At 44.3% G+C, this 12,956-nt stretch overlaps 1 protein-coding gene across 3 annotated transcripts in view; it reads right to left on the reverse strand.

Annotated features, from left to right (window-relative positions):
- RARB (retinoic acid receptor beta) overlaps positions 1-3,248 on the reverse strand; it is a 399,229-nt gene extending 395,981 nt beyond the window's left edge. Inside the window, exon 1 of one of the 3 annotated variants that reach the window (XM_029589452.1) lies at positions 2,663-3,247. In XM_029589452.1, the coding sequence (XP_029445312.1) occupies positions 2,663-2,819 (157 nt within the window). In that variant the 5' untranslated portion in view covers positions 2,820-3,247. Of the gene's footprint in view, positions 1-2,662 lie in introns of all 3 variants that reach the window. The other 2 variants (XM_029589450.1, XM_029589449.1) reach the window with 2 other exon arrangements.
- Between the last annotated feature and the right edge of the window lie 9,708 nt (positions 3,249-12,956).

The following is a 12,956-nucleotide window of genomic DNA, read 5'->3' on the forward strand; positions in this document are numbered from 1 at the left end:
TCTCTATGGTGCCTCATTTCAGCAGGGACTGGCTTCCAGCACCTTGTTCTGCAAACGTACTGAGACTTCCTGAGTTATTCTGCCTCTCTCTTTTGGGTCCCAGTTCCCTGAGGGTCTTCTGAACCAAACAGTAGACTTTTTTTTTTTTTCCTTCTGCCCTCTAGGAATTGTTTATTTTATTTGGATTGCGTTGGATTGCTGGAGAGGTTTTGATGATATCTAATTTTGAAACTAAGTATTTCTGAATGGAAGCAATCTGCCTATTTCGAGGGTAATTCTGAACTCCAATTTCAGCTTGGGACAGGCTTTATGACATCCTGCCTTCTTTTTGACTGATAAGATTTTTGTACACTTACGTTTTCTGTGTTGTTTTCAGAAGTTAAACATTAACTAATGACACAAAAAAAAGTACATTTTTCTTGTTAAAATCTGCCCTTTACAAAGTATTAGATTAACCTAATTTTTTAAATGTACTTTTTAATTTTTTTTTTGTCCAGGTAAAGGAAAAACATTGAAAATGAGCTTTGGGTTCCATGTCCCACTGTTTTTCCTTAAACAGAAATACACCTCTAAACAAGTAACTTATATAATTTACAGATTCCACTCAAATGCACTGCTGTTTTTAGAGCCCTGTTCCGAAAGGGTATTTGTGATGGGTGCACAATGGGAGAAAAACCTTTGAATGAAGGCCTTAGGAAAGTAATTAGCCTTCTCCTCAACATAATAGCAGGTACTGGAATTCCTGAAAGGTCTGCAATGTGTTTACCCTTCTTGATGCTGGTTCCTTCTGCTGAGCTTAACTTTATTGCTATCAACACTTGACTGTTAACACTGATCCCAGGCTAATGACACATTTACCACTCACACTGCTCTGGTAAAACAAATCCCCTTGTTTGACTTGGTGCACAAATAAAGTACTTTTTTTCTTCTGTATTTGATTAACCACTTGTTCATGAATTATAGTATGACAAAGCAATATTTTATCTAGCATCTGTCCTATATATATATATGTGTGTGTGTGTGTGTGTGTGTTTGTGTTTTTCAATAGACAGCAGTACATTTTTATCTTACTGATAAGAAAAAGCTTGCTGGGCCTCGGCATTTATTATTTGCAATGTTAATATTTCATAGAACAGTATTTCAGCAGAATGTCTGTCTGTGGACTTTGAGTTCTTACATAAAGCCCTTTCTTAAGCTGTCCATTGCCATGGTCTTTAGATCAGACAGGACACCTCTGCTCTTTGTTGTTGTTGTTTTTTTTTTTTTTTTTAACATTTGGAAATAAAAGATATGAACAAACCTATTCCAACGGTTATTGATTCTGCTATTCTATTCTCATTGAATGCTATGGGTCATTGCCAAACCGAATCAATCAGAAACTGCACTTTTTAAATGCTTTCCAGAGTTTACTTTACAGCCCACCCTTTAGAACTGAGATAATTTTAGAAGAAATTTTAATTGTTAGAGACTTGCTACACACTGACTTCTTGGAAAACAAAGACTATAAAATAAATTATGCAACAAGTGCCAAAGGGAAAAAAGTTAAGAGCTCTGTGATAAATAGCCAAGTCATTTATCTAAATCAGTGTCAGAGAACCACAGCATCCTGCAGGCTCCTTCTAGCAGTGAATGAAGTGCTGCAGTCTGGTGCTTCTTGTCATTTCTCAAACTTGAAACGATGCTGTTAAGGCGCTGCCACCCTTTTTACAGTGCACAGGCTCCTTAACTCCATGCCAGGATCAGATAACGGAGCAGTCCTTTTTTTTTTTTTTTTTAACTTGCTACGATTAACAGGGATCCCCCTCCACACGTCTAAACCACGGTCTGCATCCTGAGGTCTACCTATAATTGATGGTTAAGCACAGGGGTGTTCACAGTCAGTAGTTCTGTAGCAAAACAGCAACTTCTTGTACCCACAAAGTAAATAAGAAAGGTGTCAAGGTCAATAGCAAGAAAAATTGCTTCCCCCCCCCCCCCTCTTAAATTAGATATTTATGGATAAATTACCTGTTCTAAATTTTAGAAGCGACAACCAAACCATGCAGTTAAATGCAACGGTTCTAAAGGGTATTTTAAAGGCTTCATTGCACGATAATACACACAAAAAGGAAATATCATCAGATAATCAAAAGGGGGTGTTTTTTTTGGGGGGGGGGCGGTTAGGGGGGGGGGGCATATTTTGTAGCAATTACCTTCCATTATGAAAGGCAAAGATATTACGTGATGTTACCCCATCATTATAGATGTACTTTAAAAAGTTTTTTGCTGTATTACCACAAAGTACTCTTCTACCGACCTCCTGGCCAAAAAAAGCAAGATGCTATACGAGGCATGTAAAAGAGATGAAAACCTTTCAGGATGAAATCTGTACGTGCCCCCCTCCAAAAAAAACCCAAAACAAAAACAAAACCAAAAAACAACCAACCAAAAAAAAAAAAAGCCACAAACATAGTTTGAACTTCATTTTCTCACATGATATATAGAATTTCTGTTTGTTTAAAAGGGAAGTGTTTTATTTGCAAGCAAACCAAATAAAAGTCAGACAGAAAAAACTGAAGTTAACACATTCACATATATCTTTGAATATGATCTCTCTCTCTCTATATATATATGTACAGAGAGATAAACATACGCACATATACACATTGGAGAATTGACCTACATTGAGCTGTGTAGCGGTGTTGCCACTCTGTTTGTGCCAGTCCACTGAAGCAAGCTTTTAGAGTGTTCTCTTGGAGCATGCAGGAAGACGGGCTCGCAGTGTAGAAATCCAGCATTTGTCCAGGGCTCACTGCTAACACATCCATACAGTCAAACATGATTCCCCCTCCACTGAGTATCTGCAAAAGTGTTTATCCTCTAGGTGTGGAGGAAAATGGCATATAAAAGTACACCCAACTCCATCAAACTCTGCCCCCTTTTTTTTGGCACGTAGACTGTTGGTCTTTTTCCCAGACCAGAATCATGAATTATGACAGACAACACAGCTAAAAGCCTGTAATTGATCCAAATGATCATTTACTATTTTCCAAGCTGCCTCGCCATTCCAGCAGGATGAAGGGGGGGGAAGGAGGGAAGAAGAGGAACTCCAAGTTTTAGTTCCAAATGCAAGAATTAGAAATCCTTGGTCATCTAATCTGCTTCTTCAGCTACTCCTCGTTTATGAATATTTGTGCATCCTACTCAGGATCAAAGCCTCTGAAAAAAAAAAAAAGCACAGCTTTGCGAATAAGAGCTCCGAATCCCCCTTCGGCAGAGAATAGATCCTTCTACCTCTGAACAGCTCACTTCCTACTACTTGTGTCACACAAAATGAAAGATTGAATTGCCTAATATATGCGAGTGAACTTTTGGTGAACCCTTCCCGGGCTGCTAACCTTCAAATGACCCAACTGGTCTGACATCACCAACTCCCAGGATTCTCACAGCTTAAAAGCTACCAGCAGCTCTGCGAAGGCAGACAAGCAAGAGCCAGCAGCGCCCGTCTCACGCTTTTCCTAGCACAATGTGAATGCATGCTAAAGATACTTTCCCTAAATAAAAAAAACAGGAAGATGCAAGAGGCAAAGGGCTGCTTTCGGAGCTTGTCTGCAGGGCAAGCAGTGTCATATTTTATTTGCATCGTCTTGTTGTTTTTGAGTATGATTACTTTTGTGTGCTTTCGCTTTCCAGGGCATTTTCCTGACGTCTAACCCTGCATGTTTATGTTATCCTTCTCTCCCCAAGCAGGGGAGAGAAGAGAGGGATAACATGCGGTACACATCCACCATTATTGTACTGTAATTGTGATTGCAGTTTTTCAGTTTATTCAAATCTCTGTCTTAATAAAGAGAAGGACATTTTCTGAGAAACGTTATATATGTCACTAGTTGCAGCATGTTATTCCCTATTCAGTTTTGGGTTTTTTTTATATGTGTAGAAAAGTAATAATTCTGAGCAATCAGACCAGGGAAGAGGCATTGGCACACACATGTTAAATATCCCAGCAATTGCAAAGGTTAGCACTTGTTTAAGCCAGAATTATTAATCCTGGCTTAATTTCTCAAAAAAAACCCAAACAAAAAACATTCATAAAGCTCTTTGATAAATGTCATGTGTTAAATGTTTAATTATTTGGAGAGCTGTGGGGGGTGTATTCAAAAAATTGTCTCAGGTGTTTTTATGCAATAAAATATATAAAACGAGCAGAGTTGCTTATCCGTAACAGGTGTACTCTGAGGACAGCAGGATGTCAATCCTCACATGCAGGTGAAATAATCCAAAGTTTCTAGAACTATGACTGTGCTTCACTGAGCATACCCAGCATGCCACTATACACGGATGGGTCCCTTCAGTCTTGTTCCTTAGCATTTTAAGGAGAAGCCAACTCCAAGGGGAGGTGGACAGGTTTCGTAAGGACTGATATCCTACGGTCCTTAGAGAACACCTGTTACAGCTAAGCAACTCTGTTTTCTCTGGTGGGAAGCAGGGTGGCAGCCCTCACATGAGGGGAAACCCTAGCTACCGATCTTTCTGCACAAAAAAAGGGGGAAAGAACAAAAAAATTGTCAACAGGCACACAAACTATTTTTGTTGGTAATCAGCCTTTTTTCCCCCATTTTATGCCTTATCTATGTGGGGCAGCCTGGAACATAAACATCAGGCCCTAGGAGGGTGTGGAATTTGGTTCTACACTAAACAGATTCGGCAGGGCAGACTGGCTAAACCCTACTGTTGCATCAGGACTCCCGGTCCAAACAATAGCAAGATGCCAATATGTGGACAGAACTCCATGTTGCAGCTTTGTCGATCACCTCCATGGAGACTGATCTTAGGTGAGCCACCAACGCTGCCATTGCCTTAGACAGAGGAGCCTTGACATGGCCCACCAGGGCTTAACAAAAGAAGATGCAATTTATTTATTTAAATCATCTATATCCTGCACCATCAAATTATATCTGAGCAGGTTACAAAGTAGCATTCCTAATTCTTGAATAAAACATTCGAGGTAAACCAATTTGTTAGCCAAATGGATAAAATCCTTTTGGCAATGGCAAACCCCAATTTGTCAAAAGAAACAAAAGCTGGGTGGACTTTTCATGGGTTTCAGTCCACTCTAGGTAGAAGCCCAAGGTTCTCTTGCAATCCAAGCAATCCAAACTGTGCAGTGCCTGTTTACCTTGGTAGACAGGTGGCCTGGGAAAAAATGTTGGAAGGACGATTGACTAGTTAAGATGGAATTACGACACCACTTTAGGCAGAAACTCAGGATGGGTGCATAGGACCACCCTATCATGATGAAACTTGGTATAAGGTGAATAAATTACTAGAGCCTGGAGCTCCCTGACCCTGCTCGCTGAAGTGACTACCGCCTTCCAGGTCAGGTATGTTAGGTCACTGAAATGTAGTGGTTCAAAAGGAGCTTTAATCAGCTGGGGCAAAACAAGCTTAAGGTCCCAAGACACGGCAGGAAGTATGATGGGAGGCTTCAGATGATGCAGGCCCACATAAATCAGACAACTAAAGGTTGCACAGAGATGGTGTTAGATGTCAATTGCACTGAGGTGAAATCTGACTTGGACAAATGTAGAAGGTAAACAAGCAGTTTTTGTGTGGAGCAGCAGAAAGGATCTAGGGCATTTTGCTCACACCACAAGTAAATCTCCTCCATTTAACTTCATAGCACATCCTAGCGGAATCCTTTCTTGAACCTAAAAGAACTGAAGACACAATCTCTACCAGATCAAGAGGTTAGAGTCAACCTCTCAGCATCCAAGCAATGAAAGCCAGGGACATGTCGGGATGGTGCAAGCTGCCCTGATCCTGAGTGATGAGATTTGGGGAAATCCCCAACCTGATTCATTCTCTGATAGACATTTTCCGTAGGAGTGAGAACCAAACCTGTCTTGGCCAAAATGGGGCTATTAGTATCATGCTTCCCCAGTATTCTTTCAGCTTTAACAGTGTCTTTACAACTAGCAGTATCAAGAGGATACGTCTATAGCAGGCCCTTTCTCCAACTGAGGAGAAAGACATCTGAGATTAATTTGCTTTGTGCCCTTTTCCTGGAAGAGGAGAGTGGAACCTTCCTGATCTAAGATGGCACAAACAGATCCATCACAGGTGTTGTCCACTCATGGAATATATGGTTTGTCACTCCTAGTTCAGGGACAATTCGTGTGGTTCCAGGGTCAGACTCAACCTGTCTACCAGGACATTCTCCACACCTGCCAAATACGTGGTCTGAAAACCATCCCTTGAGAGATGGCCCCACATTTGGACAGTCCCCTGACATAGAAGTTATGATCTTGAACCACCCTGCTTGTTGATGGAGAACATTGCAACTTGGTTGACCATTTGGACCAGGACTACTTTGTTAGCCAACCAATCTCTGAAAGCCTTTACAGCATATTGCATTGCCCTTAGCTCCAGAAAGTTTATCTGATAGAGCTTCTTCTGCACTGACAAGAGACCTTGAGAGCTCCACATCCCAGGTTAGACACATTTGTGGTGAGGACAATTTGGACTAGAGAAATTTGAAAGGGTATAACTCTGGTCAAACTGGAATTGTCCCACCACCAGGACAGAGTCCTTGAGCAGATCTGTGACATGGATGCTGTCATATAGATCTTGGGTGGTTTATAACAATTGTGATCTAAGGGTCTATTGAGCTCTCTTCATGTGGAGATATGACAAAGGAATGACATAGATAATCAATGCCATAAGGCCCTCTATCCTCAACATGTCCCATGCTGACTCATTTAGATCCTCTCCACTGCAGATATCAAGGTGATAGCCCTCTGTTGTGGAAAGAAGGCTCTGAGTCATGTGTAGCAGAACTCTCATAAATGCTAATTGAGATGATGGGCTCAAGTGAGACTTGGGGTAATTCATGATAAATCCTAGGAACTCTTGTGCATTGATTCTATGGCAATGTGCTCTTGACAAGCCAATCATCCACAAAAGTGTTGCGCCAGAGGTGGACCCTTGGGCCAAGGTGGGGTTGAAGCAACCCGTAGGTAAGGACCTAGGGGTCCCCACTGTCGGCAGGAGGAGTGGGCTGATTAACAGAGGCCAGCTGGAGTTTCACCAATACCAGCCCTTGTTCCCTGCGGGTTGAGCCTTTGGGTGCTGGGGCCGGCTGGACTTAGGTGGGCCTCTGTACGTAGTTGATGGGGAGATCGAGATCAGCCCAGAGACAGCAGGTGAGAGATGGTACAGTTTTACACTGGACGAGGTAGTGTCCTGGAGACTCGGGTGCCAAAGGAACAAAGGCAGGCAGGGGGCGCCCGAGCAAGAGCAGGCCGAATCCTGAGTAGACCAAGTCCAGGAAGTAAGCTGAAAAGGTGTCAAGGAACAGGCTTGAATCAGGGCTGGTGGCAATCTGGAAGCAGTGGCAAGCAAGGCTGAGGTCTGATCACGGAGAAGGTCAAGCACAGTCAAACGATGCTGACGTCTAGGTCTGGAGAGAGGCAACAGCGTAGCCAGGCAATGCAGAGGTCTGGGTCTGGAGAGAGGTAATGACATAGTCAGGAAATGCAGAGGTCTGGGTCTGGAGAGAGGCAGCGGCGTAGTCAGGCAATGCAGAGGTCTGGGTCTGGAGAGAGGTAACAGCATGGTCAGGCAAAGCAGAGTCAAAGTCCGGTAGGCAATCTGAGGAAAGAAGAAGAGCAGGAACATAGGAGCAAGGAGTCAGGAACCAGGATCAGCGAAGAACAGGAACACAGGAGTGAGACGAATCTCTCAGGAGTCAACGAGTACTCGACCAGCGAGGAGACCTGTTACAAAGGCAAAGCTAGGGAGCAGAGCCCGGGCTTGGTTCCCACAGCGGGCCCTACTTAAGCATTAGCGATGGGTATGTGCCAGAGACGAGAAACCAGGTGCTGGAGTTACTGCAGAGAGGTGAGGGGGCCGTGCCGTGGGTCTGCCGCAGATGGCACACGTAACAAAAAGGATACACATGCTCCCTCATTCTGACTTGGTGTGCCACTACCATCACAAGACATTTGGCCGAAGATAGTGTGGCTGACTCTAGGCCAAAGAGCAGCATGTGATACTGGAGGTAACCTTCTCCCACAACATATCTGATCCAAGATATTTCCTGTAATGGGGGAATATCTCCATGTGGGTGTAAGCAACCTTGAGACTGAGAGAGCTTAGCCAGTCCCCTTTTTGAAGAAAGGAAATCAGGATATGCAGGGAAACCATCTTGAACTTTTCTCTTTTTAGAAATTTGCTCAAGGCTCCTAGGTATAGGATGGGACAGAGTCCCCCCTGTTTTCTTTGGTATCAAGAAGTGCTTGGAGTAGAATCCCTGCCCTCTTTGCCCTAGTGGAATGGGCTTGAAAACATTGGTCTCCAAGAGGGAGGAGAGCTCCTTTTGAAGCAGTTTTTAATGTCAGTTTACGTAAAATCTCAGCCTTCCTCCAATGGGAAGCTTCTTTGGCATTGGCACTGGGATGCAGTCTATGCTGTCTGCAATCCAGTCAAAACCCTGTCCCAGTTGTTGATTGGGGTGCTGGCTGTGGCTTAAGGGTCCACTGCTGCCTTGAATGGGCACACGGGCCTGCTGAGTATGGGACAGAGGTGGCAAAGGACAGCTTCTCCTTGGCTGCAAAAGGTGCCTGTTGTGGAGATGGACTCCTGGCCTGAGGTGGTGTTGGCGCCACCCATGGGGGAGGCAAGGCCAAGCGGGAGGCCAAGCGGGAGGCAGAGTGCTGGGTGGCAGAGAGACGAAGGATCATGTCCAAGCAGAGAGTAGAGGCAGGAGGCTAGAGACAAGGTCAAGTCCAAGCAGAGGGTTGAGGTAGGCGGCCAGAGACAAGGTCAAGTCCAAGCAGAGGGTCGAGGCAGGTGCTAGAGACAAGGTCAAGTCCAAACAAAGGGTCAAGGCAGGTGGCTAGAGGCAAGGTCAAGCCCAAGCAAAGGGCCAAAACCAAGGAGGTCCATCAGAAGGTAAGCAGGAACGAGGAAAGGAGCTGGAGCAGGAACAGGTGCTGAAACAGGAACTGGAAATGGAACAGGTACTAGAACAGGAACTGGAGTAGCAACAAAGTGCATGATAGGGAAGCATGGAGATCTGTTACCAGGGCAGGCTCTGAATGTCTGAGCCTGCCTTACATAGTGGAACTGGTTGACGTCATCATCTGGGGCCATGGAGGGCTATCCCACCTCAGCCCCTTTAAAGTCCAGAGAGATGCGTGTGTGCGCACCTAAGGCTCATGGGCCAGGAAAGAGGAAGTAGTGGCTTCTCCCCACGGTGCACATAGGGAGGCCCGGTCAGTACCAGAGGAGGCCACATCGGCACAGGAGGGCCCTGGAGGCACATAGGAAATGCGAGCACCCCCGATGCCAGCTCCGGGGACCTGGCATCAGGGGTGAGTAAGACTGGCCGTGGGCCTGCTATGGCCGGGGAACACAACAATACTTTCTCTGCCCCATTCTCGGAAACCTCCTGGAGAAGGATGGTGGGTCTGGAGTAGTAGTGGAGAGTTGCTGAAGTATTGCGCCGTGTTCACATATCACTCCTTTTACCCTGTCTTCAAATAGATTCTCTCCAGCACAGACGCATCCTTGAGATTTTCTTGGACCTCAGGCCAAAGGTCTGAGGTCCATAGCCAGATAAGTTTGCAGGTGCCAATCCCCATGACAGAGACTTTCAATGCCATCTTGAAAACATGAAAGCTTGAGCAGACTATATGTTTTCTGCACTTCATTCCTTTTTCCACCTGTGACTGGAGAGTGTCCTGCTGCTTTTGAGGAAGCTGCTTGGTTACCCCCTTGAATCTGCTTCAATAAGTCTCACAAGTATTGGCTCAAAAAGAGTTCATAGGAGGCCATGTGGGCATTTAGCATAACCTCCTGAAATACTTGACTTTCAAGAGTGTCCAGGGTTCCAGATTCCTTCCCTACTGAAAAAAAGGAATAGGTTCTAATGCTCTTGGCCCTCTGAAGAGCAGATTTGACCACAACAGATTGGTGCGGTAGCTGCCTCTCTTCAAATGTGGGAGCTTTCTGGACAAGGTACATCACATCTGCTTCCTTGTTTGCAGGTGCCACATCCTCATTTGTACCTCCTGAAGGATTCTATGAACGGGGACTTCCCCAACCTCCTTGGGGAGCTCCATGAATTGGAGGATATCCAGCATCTTATTTCTGGTCTTATCCTGCGTTAACAAAATAAAGGGAATTTCTTCTGCCATTCTTCTGGCAAAGCCAGCGAAGGAAAAGTCCTCAGGAGGGGACTTTCTTTTCTCTGGGGGAGGAGAGGGGTTATGGGAAGACATCTTCAGAGGCTTTTTTGGATCTATAGCTGTAACCCCAGGAGAACTCAGAGTCAGACCACGACTAATAGGCCAGTGGTGAAGACACTGATAGTGCCTGATCTGCAGTCAAGTCCTCAGAGAGGGGTACATGGGTCTGCTTGGGCCTGGGAGCCAAGGAACTCTAGCACCTCAGGGAAACTTCCTCCCCTGATGAACTGCAGATCACCATCAGGGGGCAGTCACTGACTCCAATTCCCTCCAAAAACTAGCATCAGCGCTAGCACAAAACTGCCAGGCAGCTGGAGGGACTTGAGCAGCAGCTTGACTTTGGCCCATGCCATTCCCAATGCTGAAGCACAAAGGCCTTGCAGTATCTTATCCAAGCCTGCTGATTTTTTTTGTCCAACTCCTTCCCAAATATAGCCAATGTCAACAGATAGGAGGGGCAGCCACATCTTCTTGGGAACTGAGAGGTTCACTGGGGACTGACACCTGGACCTTTTGGATACAGATGTTGTTATTGGGCTATTGCAAGGATGAGCTTTCCTATCCAGGGGACTGCTTCAAGGGGTTCTCGGCTACTGCTGAACTATCCCTGTTCCTGGCATGACACACTAATGGAGACCAATGCCGGTGCTTCTTTGTCTTCCCTCGTTGCCCGGCATCAGAATCCATTGCCTTCTTTGAACAGGAAGGGCCAGACAAGGCTCGATGTTAAGGGAGTTAGTTCCCCTCCTCCCTCTGATGCCGATGCATCAACCTCATCTGGTGCAGCTTCATGGTCTTTCAATGTTGATGCCTCTAATGCTGATGGTTCAGTCTTCTGGTTGATCTTCTGGTTCCCAAAATGCTTATCCATAAGTTCCAGTTGCACAGCCAACACCTTAGGATGTTATGCAATGCCCTAAGGCACAGGATACATCTATCATGGGGATCTGTGATACATATGACCCTGGTGCACCGACAGCATTGCTGAAAATCACTAGATATGACTGAATAGAAACCAAGGAAGGCAAAACTCAAACTCAATAGTAGGAGGCAATCAATGCCCATCAGGCACCAATGGCACACCGACTCTGAAATGGAATGAAAACTTAAAATAAATTACAACTGAAAAACCTACCTAGGAAACTACTGGGAGACGATGCAAGAGCACAGGGCCCCATGATGAATGATCCTGTAACAATGCTGCTAAAAAACAGGATTAGAAGCAGAAGAGTGAGGAACTGTGACCAGTGGGTTCCATGAAAAAGGAAGAGATTGAATGGACACCCGCATGGTATGTGGTATAGTGGTATGCTGGGCATGCTCGAAGAAGCAAAGTCAGTCTAGAAATTTTGATATAAAAGTTCCAGGTCGGGCTCTGGCTTCTGAGGACTGCCATCCTGCTTGTCCTCAGAGAAAGATATATCTCTATAGATATACAAGAGGTACTGTGGCTGTCTTGGCTGGATTCCTGGCCTGATATCAAAGTCTTACTAACTAATGAGCTTTTGAACCAGCTGCCAAGCAACCACACTGCCAAACAGCCACAGTTTTATTTCTCTTTGAGTTGCTGAAAGAAGATTTCCTCCTTTGCTCTGTGAAATCATCTAGTATAGTATTTTCTAACAAAAAAACACACACATACAAACAAAAAAAAACCACATGCAAGCATGCACATATAACATGTACATACCGATACAGACATACATATGCACATACATAACCACACATAAAACAAACACACATGCAAACACAGAAAAAGGATACCCATGCATAGAATGGGTAATTCTACTGATATGTATTTCATAAATTATTATAACGCTTTCAAGTTACATTATAATGTGACTTGGAGGTCAAAATTTCTCTATGCTGAAGAACCTTAACCTATTTAGCTTTCCTTCTTAAGAGAGCCATTCCATTCTCGTTATTATTTTTGTTGCCTTTCTCTGTACCTTTTCTAATACTCCTAAGGGGTAGTTATTGAAAAGTTAGATGGGTGTCTAAGTTAGCCAGATAGATATATCTGGCTAAATCAGATGGGATAAGCAGCAGCATGGCAATGCGGTTGAATATCCTCATATAGATCGCAACTTAGATGGATAACTCTTATCCGTTTAAGTTTACACCTGCTATTGAGTAGGTCTAACTTAGCCGAATAAGTTATCCGTCTAAGGCTGAAGATTGCTACTTAGCTGGATAACATATGTGGCTATGTAGTGCTGCCCCAATCTGTCCATTGCCCATCCATTTTTCACCGGGTAAAAGATAGCTGGACTTATCTGGCTATCTATTGAGCAGATATTCAGCTGAACGTGCTTTGAATGTTAGACTCCTATATTTTTTCTGAGATGGGGTGACTAGAGCTACACACAGTACTCTGTTGTTGCACCATGGATTGATACAGATCCATTATTATATTGTCAATTTTGTTTTCTATTCCTTTGCAAATAACTCCTAACATTTTATTAGCTTTTTTGATCGCTGCAGTCCACAGACTTGAAGATTTCAATGAATCATACAAAATGATTCCAAGGTCCCTTTCCTGGGTGGTAACGCCTAATATTGAAACTAGCTAGTTAGGATAATTTTTCTCTATGTGCATCACTTTGACGCATCTACACTAAAATTCATCTGCCATGCAGATGCGCAGCTTCCCACTCTCACAAAGTCATCCTGCAATTTCCCTATAATCAGCTTGCTTTAACAACCGTGAATAATTTGGGGCTT

This window comes from Rhinatrema bivittatum, chromosome 2 (genome assembly GCF_901001135.1).
Source record: "Rhinatrema bivittatum chromosome 2, aRhiBiv1.1, whole genome shotgun sequence".
NCBI classification, from domain to species: domain Eukaryota; kingdom Metazoa; phylum Chordata; class Amphibia; order Gymnophiona; family Rhinatrematidae; genus Rhinatrema; species Rhinatrema bivittatum.